The following is a 12,105-nucleotide window of genomic DNA, read 5'->3' as shown; positions in this document are numbered from 1 at the left end:
TGGGTGAAGATCTGCTCCCTTCCGGGTGATTTAAAGATCGTGTCTAGTGGGTGGCCCCCATTTTCGTTCATTTGTTCACTAGAATAAATGAAACGGGTCAAATGCCTCCAGGGTGGAAAAATGAGTATCATCTATCCAGTGCATTAGAAAGCGGATAAAAAATGATCACCAGAATTATTTTATTCATTTTTACATTTATACCCCACTCTTCCTCTAAGGAGGCCAGAGCTGTATACTTGTTTATGTTTATCCTCATAACAACCCTGTGAGGTTGGTTATGCTGAGAGATAGGTGACTGGCCCAGAGTCACTCCATGAGTTTCATGGTTGAATGGTGATTCGAACCCAAGTCTTCCCAGTCCTAGTCCAACACTCTAACCACTATAGTGGTTTGAGGTCAGGGTTTGAACTCAGGTCTCCCTGGTCTTAGTCTAAGATTCTAACCACTATACCACTCTGGCCAATTAACCTGCTAGATATCGCATCTAAGATGAATACTCGATTTCTGCTCCATAAACTGATAAAATGAATTGAAACCCATTTGGGTTATCTGTGAAGAACAAGGAAGTTTTAAGAGGGGATTTAGCAACATTGATCAATGTTTTACCTTTAATCATATTTTTTAGAAAATATACCAAAAAGCACTCTAGGCACCATTATACAGCTTTCACTGATCTGTCAGCTGCCTTTGATTTGGTCAGGAGAAATAGATTATGGGGAAAATTGCAAAGGACAAATGTTGACTGTAGAATCTTATGCTTAATTGAGGAGCTCCATAGTGGTATGCAGATGAGGGTTAAAGCCAGTGCAGACATTAGGCCTGTGCACATACCTAAAAGTTGGGATCGGCTCCAAGCCAATCTAATCCAACCCTGAAAATGTTGGTTCGGAGGCCTCCGGACCCATCTGAAATTCGGAGTAGGAGTTGGGAATACCTAAAATAATAATAATAATGATAATAATAATAAATCAAAATAACTGCAAATACCCACTGTAAACCTGGAACAAAAATAACACAACAGCAGAGAGTCACACGGAAGTGATGTAACAACAGAGAATCCAAGGAGAAGTGATGTAATCAGAGAGTCTCAGGAGAGACCTGGAAATCGGTCACATGAGTTTAAAATGGGATAAAAGCTTTTAAAAATGTGTTTTACAAATCAGATTTAAGCACAGGCAGACGGGCAGGAAGAAAAGAGTATGGCCCCCCCCCCGCCGCAATTGCTGGAAAAAGAGAACGGCTTCTTCTTCATCAACCCCACCACCAGTTAAGATCATCTGGGGAGGTCCGGTTGCAGTTGCCACCAGCTCAGTTGGTGGCGACTCAAAACCGGGCCTTTCCTTGAGTTGCCCCTGGACTCTGGAATGCGCTTCCTAATGAAATTAGAGTTTCCCCTTCTCTGAATGTTTTCAAGAAGGAACTAAAAACATATTTGTTTAGTCAGGCTTTTAGTTTATAGTTTTAAAGCTTCAGTTTATAGATTTTTAAATTGTATTTTAAATTGTTTTAATTATGCTAATGTTTTAATGTTTTTTATATTGTGAACCACCCTTGGACTTTTTTGTATAGGGCGGTATACAGATGTAATAAATAAGTATGCAAACGTAATGAATAAGAAAGAAAGAAAGAAAGAAAGAAAGAAAGACTTGTCCCTCCATTTGGAGCTCTGGAAAGCTCTGATTGGGGAGGGGGAGGGTTCAGAGAAATCCAACCCAAACTAGACTGGCCAAGTTCGGGTTTGGACTCTCTCTGAATCCCTCCAATTTTGGCAAAATTGAACCATGTCCAATTTTACTGACCTGACTTTGCACAGGCCTAGCAAGCAACTTCCTGACTGCAGCCATTGCTACCATAAGAGGAGTGGAGCAAGGCTGTATTTTGGCTCCAACGTAATTCCATATCTGCATTCATGATAGAACTAGCTTCAGTTAAGCACCCAGTGTCTGTAATTATTAATACAGGAAACTTTTCATTTTAATGTACACAGATGATGTCGTTTTAATTTCTCTTTCCCAGTGGAGACTTAAAAACCTTTTCGGTAGATTCCGTGAATACTGTGAACTACAGCAGCTGACACTAAACTACTCTAAGACCAAGGTTATGATTTTTGGCAAACGTGGCCCAAGACACAAATGAAATATAGATCAGCATGAAACTGAGCAAATGCGACCCTTCAGATATATTTGTGTTCTATTCAATGGAAACAGCACAGGGAATCCATTAAACAGTTGACAGGTTTTGTCCATTATACTTAAGTTTTACTGGAATGGTTTGACTGAAAACTCTTCCGATGTTTCATCTGAGCAGGACTCTCCAAATTCATGTCACGGTTTTACACCAGGCAACATTTTGCGGTAGCTCTCTCAACTACAGCTTTCAGGAATGAGGAATACTGTATTCTACGCCCCCCTCCCGTAACATTACTTGGTCCTCTTCTTCCACTAGTTTGAAGATGAAATTGTGGACATCTGCCTCCAGCTGTTGGACACCAACCCCAAGTTCCTCCGGAACCAAGACAAGGACTGCTCCCGTCGCAACAGCCCTGTCTATGTCAGCAGGGTGGTGAGTGCCATGGTGAGTTTGGAGCTGAGTGGGGAGGGGCAATGGGTGGTCCTTCAGACACAACTCTTCAGGGCCCTGAAAAGACTCTCACCATCGTAGCAGTGTGTGCTTGTCCCACATGCTTGTTGACTTCCCCCCAAAAGAAAATGTCCTATTCTCAGAGTGACTTGTGTTCTACACTTTAAATTAAAGGAACACTTTAATTCTGCAACCTGTATAAATTATGGTAATTGAGGAAATCACTGAAATTCTCATATTTTGCATAGTTCATTCTGCAGTTTGTCAAAAAAGGCACAAGATTTGTTTGGTCCTCAGACTGAAATTTAAAATTGAGATGTGAACATTATGCAATCTGAAATTTTGGATTGTGAGAATTCGGTCAAATTTCAAATTATTATTGACTGAATTCAGAGTAACTGGCCCTATCCACCCCCAGCACAGCATCCCTCCAGTGGCTGTTGCTGGTGTCTAACGTGCTTCTTTTTAGACAGTGAGCCCTTTGGAGACAGGGATCCAACTTATTTATTTATTATTTCTCTGTGTAAACTGCCCTGAGCCATTTTTGGAAGGGCGGTATAGAAATAGAATGAATGAATCTAAGTAAACTGTCCCATTGGTCCTGAGTCTGAGGCATGCCCCCTCTCTTTTGTCTTGGGATGCAGGTGAATTGTAATGATGACCAAGGCATCGTGTTTGGGCGCTGGGACAACAAGTATGAGGATGGAGTGAGCCCCATGACCTGGAATGGGAGTGTGGACATCCTCCAGAGGTGGCGGAAGTATGGGTGCCAGCCCGTCCGATATGGGCAGTGTTGGGTCTTTGCTGCTGTGGCCTGTACAGGTGAGAAATCCACACAGGAGACAACTGTGCTCTCTCCTTGGCTCAAAACGTAATTCCTCCAGGCATGAGGCCCACCGGTGTTTGAGGCTCAATTACCATTATCAGGAGCTCAGTCATTCTTCCCTCTACCTTTCTTTTTCGACCAAAGCCAGCCCTGCTGGGCCAGCCGCACATGATCAGAATAGCGAAAGTGTAGAGGCAGGGTAACACTTTCCCTTCTAGAAGTTGTCCAGCTCAAAATCCCCAATTTTTCCCAAGTCAGAGGAAGAGAGACAAGAGAAGGCCTGGGGCCTCACTCCCTCATATGTTTTCCCCACATGGGGATCAGAGCAGCTTGGAGAGGGGGTCCCTAAGCTTCTAAAGGACTGGAGAGGTTAAGCCCCCTCTCCCCACTTGTCCCCCTGATCTGATCTGGAGCTTGCCCAGAGCTGCTTTGGGTGAAGAGAAAATACGGAAGGGAAAATCCCAGGGCCCAACAGGTCATGCCGTTTGAGCCTCACTCCGGCCTTTTTCTGGACATGCAGCCAAATCTGGGGGTAGAAAGGACTGAACCACTTTAAACTGCTGCTAAGACATCACATTTCTAATATACCCCTCTTTAAAAAAACAAAAGCAAAACCCTGCAAATAAAATGCTAGCACATCAGCTAGAGAGGCTTTGGCCTGCCCCTCTTCTTGCTGTCCTAATTTTCTAGCTGCGGGAAGTTCTTTTTCTGGGGTAGGGAACAATCCTTCACCTGTGGCAGTGCTGAGTGTTTTCCAGATGACATGCAGCAACAGTTTCTCAACATGTCTGCTGTGAGCCCCTCCGCATTTCCCATATTTCGACATTGTGGTCACTGCGCTGTCACCAGGGTGCCATCCATATTTCTGATGCCTTGGTTTGGGTTTTATAGATGGGTTTGGGCCCTGTAATGGTGTTAAACGGTTGCAGGAAAGCGCTGTGTTTTTCCATTGTAAGGAAGTTTGTCCCGTGTTTGATGTGTTGCTGCATGGCGTTGTCTGAATGGTTTGCTTGGATTTGCCGGTTTTTACAGCTCCTTTCCGCCCATTCCTGAAATAAAGTTGCCACTCATGTAACATTTTTTAAAAAAAAATTCAATGCGAGTTCTTGTGCAAAGGTGCAACCCACAAAGGTGCAAGGGTGCAACTTGTTTCTCATCTGCTTTCGGCTTTTGATTTCGATTGCTCAGGCTTTTCATTAAGACTTGGGTTGTTGTTTTTTGACACATTCATGCTGTGGATTTGTTGGCTCATTCAGCAGAACGAGGATCTGTTGATATATAAAGGCACACCATATATTTTTCTTAATATATTGTTGCCTTGGTTTTTCATTTCTGCTTTCAGCCCCCCAGATTTTGGTCACATTTGTCTCTAGAATTTGAAATGTAAAGCCAATTTTTTTTCTTTAAAAAAAATATTCTCTCTCTCTCTCTCTCTCTCTCTCATGTATTTCCACTCCGTTTCATTTCCACTTTTGTCCTTGGCTTTTGATCCCATTGGTCTCATGCCCCTCATGTTTGGTGCTTCTGCTTGCGCAAAGGAGAAAGTTGTTGCACCTTTGCACAAAACCACCAAGAATTTTTTTTTTAAAAAAGAGTTCATTTCGTCAGCAGTTCCCCAGCCCCCCTGCAACCCTATTGTCTGGAAATTGGGGAGGGGAGGGGCAGTGATTGCGATCCAGGTGGAATATGGACACCTCCTGCCTGGAAAATCCACTGCAGTGGCAAGCGGCAACCAAAACCCTGTCATGTTGCCTAGAAAACTGCATCAAAGCTGCTGCACTTGCGGTCTCAAATCACTGCCTAATTCCGTTGCACCTTGTAACACTTTAACCGCTGCAAATCTTGTAGCCCAGAAAATGCCCTGCCTCAATCAGTCGGGATTTTATTATTACCAGCTACCTACAGAACAAAAGCAATGCGTGTTGAACATCAGCGGCTGTGTAAGAATGGCGATGGCCCCCACGCTCCGCAGGGTAGTGCGGGCAGTTCTGACTCTGAGCCGCCTGCGCTGCTGCAAGGCCCCCTGAAGTCAGTGCTGGCCGTTTTGCACAAGAGCCCCAATAAAGTCCACTCTGTGAGTGTCACGTACATCCCCCCCCCCGCCAGTGTAAGTAAGGCTCCTGAAGTGCAGGGCTGCTGCTACTTTTAGTATTTGTGCTCTTGTGCAAGACGGCTGGCGCTTCCTTAGGAGCCTGCAGCAAAATGGGGGCCTCAGAACCGCTCACATGGCACTGGGGAGCATACTGGCCAATATTTCAACAACTGGGAACTGTCCGACATGAGTCCCATCCAGACAGGCGGCTCAAAGAGGAGAGCAGATCGTCCGGACTTAAACAGAGGCGTCAGCAAACTCTCCCTGGAGTCACACAGAAGCATGTCTGAGAGAGACTCTGTCTTGCCAGGACTGTAGTGGTTGGGGGGCCGAGATGCCTCTGAAATGGCCTTCCAACGCCACAGAGGGCATCACCTTGAGCCTCGCCCAGAGAAAAGCTTTTCTGCATTTTGTCCCGGTCAGAAATCTCAGCTAAGGATCCCAATCCTTGGCGCCTGACAAACTCAGAGCATGGGCCAGCAATGAACAAGGCTGTTGAGAGGGGGCTAGCAAGCTCTGCTACTCACCCTTCCCTTCACCATTGGCAGCTCGTCCTAAAGAGACGGGGCGGGGGGGTGGGCGGGGGTAGCATCAAGTGAGACTCAGCTGCCTCTGGTTCCCGGCAGCCTGATTGTGCCTGTTTCTCCTGCCCTGCCCCGCATTAATGGGAGCTGCACTGCCTGCAGGGTGGCCATTCATCAGGTAGAGCTGTGCAGGCTTAGCCTGCGTGAATGGCCAGCCTGAAGGCAGCATGGCTCTCATTAATGTGTGGGGTGGGCAGGATGGAAACACAGATGCAACCAAAGTTGCCATGAACCAGAGGCAGCTGTGCTTCTTTGGCAAGCCCCGGCTCATTAGGCAATGTCCGTGCTAAGAAGCAGGGCTGGGACAAAGCCCAAGCAGTCTGATTTTCTTCAAGGAAGAAATAAATCAATCTACTCAAGTAAGATAAGCAAAGGAATTCACAGCATGATAGGAACAGAGATGGAGCCAAAAGGATGATGTGAGTCTTCCGGCCAGGGCTGATCAGAAGTTTGCACTGCTTGCACTGAATCCCATGTTCAGAACCTCCCCATGAACACATTTAGGGGTTAGAGATGGCTGCACTTTTCCTATATTGGAGTCCAGGCCCCAAATCCAGACTGGAACCCCATGGAGAAGGTGGGATGCGAGCTTGGCCTTATCAGCCTGGAGGGTGGGAAGAAAGAACTTGACATCCCTTGCGGGGCGGGGGAGGGAATGAGCGGAGAACCGTCTTGTGAGTCTACATCTCTCCGAGCCGTGAACTGAACAGCCAAATATGTGTTGGGGGCTCTTTGTTCAATAGAAGGGACCGTCCAGTTGCCATTTGTACAGCCAAGACAGCTCGCTGCCTGGGGAAAACCAAAGCATGGGATTTCTCATAGCCGACAGAGAGTTGACCCTCCCTGCAGCAGCCTGAAAAACCAGTGAGAAGATGACTCCAGCCGACCCGGCTTGGAGATAGCAAGACAGCGTCCAGCTCATGCACACGACCCTCGGGAAAGCAGGAGCCGGCCTGCCTTCCCTGGCAGTTGGGCGGTGGCTGTTCCTGGCTTTGCCGTGCCCACGCGCTCTCACAGGAGTGGTGGTGTGGCGAAGGCAAGAGCTGGGCGTGGGAGGACTTCCCCCTCCCGCATCCCAGGGTGGCCCACGTGACGAGTGCGGCGGCTGCTTGCATCAGAGATGCTCAGCATGGCTGCTCCCCCCCCCCCGCTTGCTGGCTGAAGGGGTGGGAAGCCACTGAACCCGGCAATGATCGTGCGCATGATTGCCAGCCGGGGTTAAGCGAACCACCAGGTTCCTTTAACAACACAGGTTTGCTGAACCTCAGCTAAACACTGGGATCAAGAGCAGGGCTAGGCACCGGGGCAGCAGCACTGGGGTTGAGCTCAATCCTGCCGCTTCACACGCGCAGCCTAGCTCTGTGTGTGTGTGTGTGTGTGTGTGTGTGTGTGTGTGTGTGTGTGTGAACAGCCTCGCCAGCTGCATAAAGAAGAACAGCCAATTGGAGGAGGGGCATCAATCTTGCTAAGAACGTGGGGCAAATCTGCAGGATAGAGCCAAGTCAATCGTGGTGAAAGCACCCCTTGGCCCTCCACGCTGCAGGCCCCTGGGCTGTGGTGCTCTGCTCTTCTTGTTGTGGGCAATTATTTATGGAGCAGAGTATTTTGGGAGCTCACTCACTCCCATTGCAGCAGAAGTTAACAGGGTCTCAGGGGCAACAGCTTGTGAATGATGAACATGGAGATTCATGTAAGGTTGAACGAAATAATCTACTTTATTCAGAAGTCCATGATGATAGGAAAGATCTGTGTCTAGCTGCTGGCTACATAGTGGTGGTGAGAGAGAGAGAGACTTATAGAAGCCTGGGGCTCAGAGAGAGAACTAGAAGCACTGTGGGAACCAGAAGAAGAAGAAGAAGTCAGCCACTCCCAGGAAGTTTCTGAGGACATTCTGTCAATAGAAGGGATATAGAGGCAAAGATAAACAGGCAAGTAGGAGACCCTCACTATCTCTACTCCCCAATGCTCCTAGTGGTCATTAGGGTCACTGGTATGAAAGGTCAATGCCATCTGGAAGTTTTCCACACCCAGCTTTTAACCCGCATCTCCTCTGGAATGGAGTGGGTGCGTTCACATATTGGGCAGATTTACCCCAAAGTCCCTGAGAGCTCTCGGGGAGCACTTCACACACAATTCAGGTTTTTCACTGCTCATTAGAGTGTAGCCCAATTTATATCCAGGTTTTTTTTTTTTTTTTTAAAAACAACTTGTTGCATCAGGTTTTTTTTGGCTAGCATTGAGTTCTCAGTAAAGCCTCGCAGAAAACTCACGATAAGCCTGCTGTGTGGAGAACTCCCAGGAGCTGGATCTCCAACAGTTGTGGTATCAAGACCTTATCAAGAACAGTTGTGGACATCTCCATGGAAAGATGTCCCAGTCTGTATCACTGCACATCCTCTGCTTTGGAGCCCTGTGGGATGGAATCCTGTGCACACACTCGCCTGGGAGTCAGCTCCATTGTCCACAGCTGATGAAACATGCGTAGGATTACTCTGGCACACCTCTTTTACTACTCAGGACCCACTACTGCTTTATTGCCTACTAACTGGGCAAAGAGCACCTTTATAAAGTGGCAGCTCTCTTATATTTTAGCAGAGGGGGGAGCCGTTGTCTCTGTTCAGCCCAGGATAATGGCTCTTGCTTCAAGACTTGGACACTTGGGGCAGCAGTTTTGGGAACCAAATTAATGTCGTTTCACAACTGCACAGCAGCTGGTTATCTCAGATGACCCTGGAGAAGGTCCTGAATTTAATCTAGAGAGCGCAATTGTGCCTGGAGACAATGAGAGAGGAGCAGACACACACTCCCACCCACCCCATCTGGTCCAATCACCACCAGTCTGTTCTCCGCTGATTGCTGAAGTGGGGGCCAGGCGCTTTCAGCTGGCCCCACTTGGCAGGAAACTGCAAACATGTTTTTTTTTAAAAAAATGCCTTTGCAGAGTTTCCTAATTTGTCTCTCTTGCTGAGCCCATGCTCTGACCCCATGTGCCGAGGAAATGCAATGAACGAATAAGGAATACGCTGTGGAGAGTTGGCTTTCTGAGGAGACAGCAAAATAATTCAACTGGCATTAGATAGGAGGCGTGTATAAGAGAGTTTGCATTCCTCCTTTAGCAAAGTCCCCTGCTAAGTCCAAACTCTGATAGAAGACCCTGGCTTCACAAGTGCTTCTCCAGCTAGCTAATCCATACATGTGGAGATTAGCCCTGTCAAATCGAGCAGGGCGGCTTCTAGATGAAGCCGCTTCTACGCGAAGTGCTTAGCCGAACAGAGATCCTTCATTCTCTCGCTTTTAAGGAGAATCCAGGCAGCTTTTTCAAAGGTTAAAACATAAATGTACTGTCAAACTGTACCATACACAGATGGACAAGGGTACTATTGAGGCTTTCCTTTTTTATTCTTCTGTATTTTCTTATATTAAATTCTTTTTCCATTTTCATTGAAGTTTTTCAGGGCTAGTGGCTCTTGAAATAGTATCTTCTTCCTTCCCTTTTATTATAAATGGCTAATCCATTGCTTCCTGTTCAGTTGCACTGGCCTCCACATTTTTGAATTACCCAGATTTAGTCAATCCTTGTTCGTGACTCTCTCTGTGTGCTAATTGCTGGTTTAATTGCTGGTTTAATTGCTGGTTTCGTCTTTGTAGCCAGAGCACTTTCTCATTTTTTAAAAATTAAATGTGAGTGGACAAGGGGCAGCTAAATCGAGAGTCAGAGGTCACTTTGAAAGAAACAAGCGAGGTGGAAACTGCTCCTTGAAGCGGCAAGGAGAAGGGGGAGGGTTGCTGTAACCAGGCCAGCCTGTGGGCAGCGCGGCTCTTCTGAATGTGGGGTTGGGGAGGGGAGGGGAGAGAGAGGAGCCAACGGAGCTCCAGGAAGGAGAGGCAACTGTGCCTCCTTTGGCACCCCCATCACCACCACCACCACCAGCAGCGGATCATTTGGATGAGCCACTCTCCTGGCTGTAATGGAGAGAACACTGAATGACCATGGCAGAAGGATCATGACCATGGAGATGGGCACGGCCGGGTGTTTGTGTGGAACCGCCATGTAAATTCTGCTTCCAGCGGATTGCAGAAAAGCCTGCCCAGCGGCACTAAAGGGCCCCAGTGTGGGAGCAACCCTGAGCAATGAAAACAGCCCACGGAGGAGGACCCATTGGGGCCGACCTATTTCCCCAGCCCTGACTTTGCCACCAGTATGCAAAGTGTGAGAGGGATTTGCAGGGAAGACTCTACAGGAGGCTTGACACACAGGGCTTCTGCCCCGAATCTCCTCCGGGAGAGAGTGTGTGCGTCCACACACCAGTCAAACTTACCCCGAACTCCCTTCGAGACCCTTGGACCCACTCCACACACAAGCTGGGCTTTGTGGTGCAAATTCTAGCTTATCTTGAAGTATTCCTGGATGTTTAAAATGCTGGTTATAAGCGACTTTTCCTGAAAATGCCGGAGCAAACAGGGAAAGGCACTGCCATAGAATCATTAGCATGATAAGAGGCATGGTCTCTTTGGAGATGCAGACCTTTCTCTGCAGGGAACTCTCCTCCCGCACCACCACCACCACCACCACTGGCTAGCACTGATGCCTGCCATGTGGACTTGCACAAATGAAACCCGAGAGCAGAGGGGAGGGGCTGCTTCTCTCAATGCCACGAGTGTACTTCGAAGTGGCTTCGCTCCACATTTACCCTGAAGCCTCCAGGGGAGTGGGATGCTTCAGCTGCCGTCTACCCACAGCTTTTCCTCTGCAACCCCTCCCCTGGCTGGCTGCCCCCTCTCGCCCTGGGGAAACAGAGCTGAGAATAATGACACTGGAATCAGACCATGGATCCATTGGGACCAGTACTGTCTGTACTGATGGGCAGAAGCTCTCTAGGGCCACAGGAGGCACAGATCATTCCCAGCAACTCTAGGCCTGCTGTTTTTGCATTAGTGCCAAGGTGCTCTTGCACGACTGTGAGAACTCAACATTACAACGTGTGTGCAATGTCAGCCATCGTCAAGGGTAAATAGCTGAAATGATACTCTGTTTTGTTGAATATACATGAAATACCAACTGTAGTAGAGTAATCAGATGGCAACAAAATATTGTATTCTATGATACATGTCTCATCCTTTCTATGCATGTTGTGATAAAAATGAGAGAGAGAGAGAGAGAGAGAGAGAGAGAGAGAGAGAGAGAGAGAGAGAGAGAGAGAGAGAGAATCCAAACCAATGCAAATATTGGCAGATATGCCCGCTGCATCCATTTCTTGAGATGAACGACCTCAGAACAGTGATACATATGCTGGTAACCTCCAGATTTGACTACTGCAATGTGCTCTATGTGGGGCTGCCTTTGTAGGTAGTCTGGAAACTGCAGCTGATACAGAATGTGGCAGCCTGGTTGGTCTCTGGTCATTTTTATCTTTTTATTGTTAAATTTATACCCCGCCTTTCATTAAGAAAATCTCAAGGTGGCATCAAGAAAATCTCAAGGTGGTCATCTCAGAGAGATCATATTATTCCTATACTAAAAGAACTATATGGGCTTCCAGTAAGTTTCCGGGCAAAATGCAAGGTGCTGGTTATGACCCATAAAGCCCTAAACAGCTTAGGCCCTGGGTATTTAGAAGATCGTCTTCTTCGCCATGAGCCCCACCATTAAGACCATCTGGGCACTTTCCAGATTTGCCTCTACAATAGTGTCACTACTTGTCTGTTAAGTGTGTTTCCGTATTGCCTGTGTATTGACATAGCAGTGTCAAGGCCTGGCCAACTGCCAGGGAAGATCACGAGACAAAGTGAAGCTGCTGAAACTGGATACGGCTCGGGAAGTTCGTCTTGACCGGACTTGGCTGCACACTGTCGACACAAGGGATGACGAATGTTGCTTTTCAGCAGTGAGTAGGTGACATGATTTATAGTGCAAGCCGAGAGCTCCCAGCTGGCAGGAATTCAAGGCTTATCAGCCCTCTGCAATAGGCGTTTGCTTCTCCTAATAGTCTCCAATTGATCCCTGCGTCTCGTGACACGCCGCT

At 47.4% G+C, this 12,105-nt stretch overlaps 1 protein-coding gene across 1 annotated transcript in view; it reads left to right on the top strand.

Moving 5' to 3' along the window:
• The window catches only part of TGM2 (transglutaminase 2), a 72,510-nt gene that overhangs the window by 34,447 nt on the left and 25,958 nt on the right, over positions 1 to 12,105 (top strand). Inside the window, exons 5-6 of the mRNA XM_053247697.1 lie at positions 2,446 to 2,574; positions 3,225 to 3,402. Of these exons, the coding sequence (XP_053103672.1) occupies positions 2,446 to 2,574; positions 3,225 to 3,402 (307 nt within the window). The remainder of the gene's footprint in view (positions 1 to 2,445; positions 2,575 to 3,224; positions 3,403 to 12,105) is intronic.

This window comes from Hemicordylus capensis, chromosome 4 (genome assembly GCF_027244095.1).
Source record: "Hemicordylus capensis ecotype Gifberg chromosome 4, rHemCap1.1.pri, whole genome shotgun sequence".
NCBI lineage: Eukaryota > Metazoa > Chordata > Lepidosauria > Squamata > Cordylidae > Hemicordylus > Hemicordylus capensis.
The sequence above is the reverse complement of the archived record's forward strand: the minus strand, read 5'-3'. Positions and strand labels throughout refer to the sequence as shown.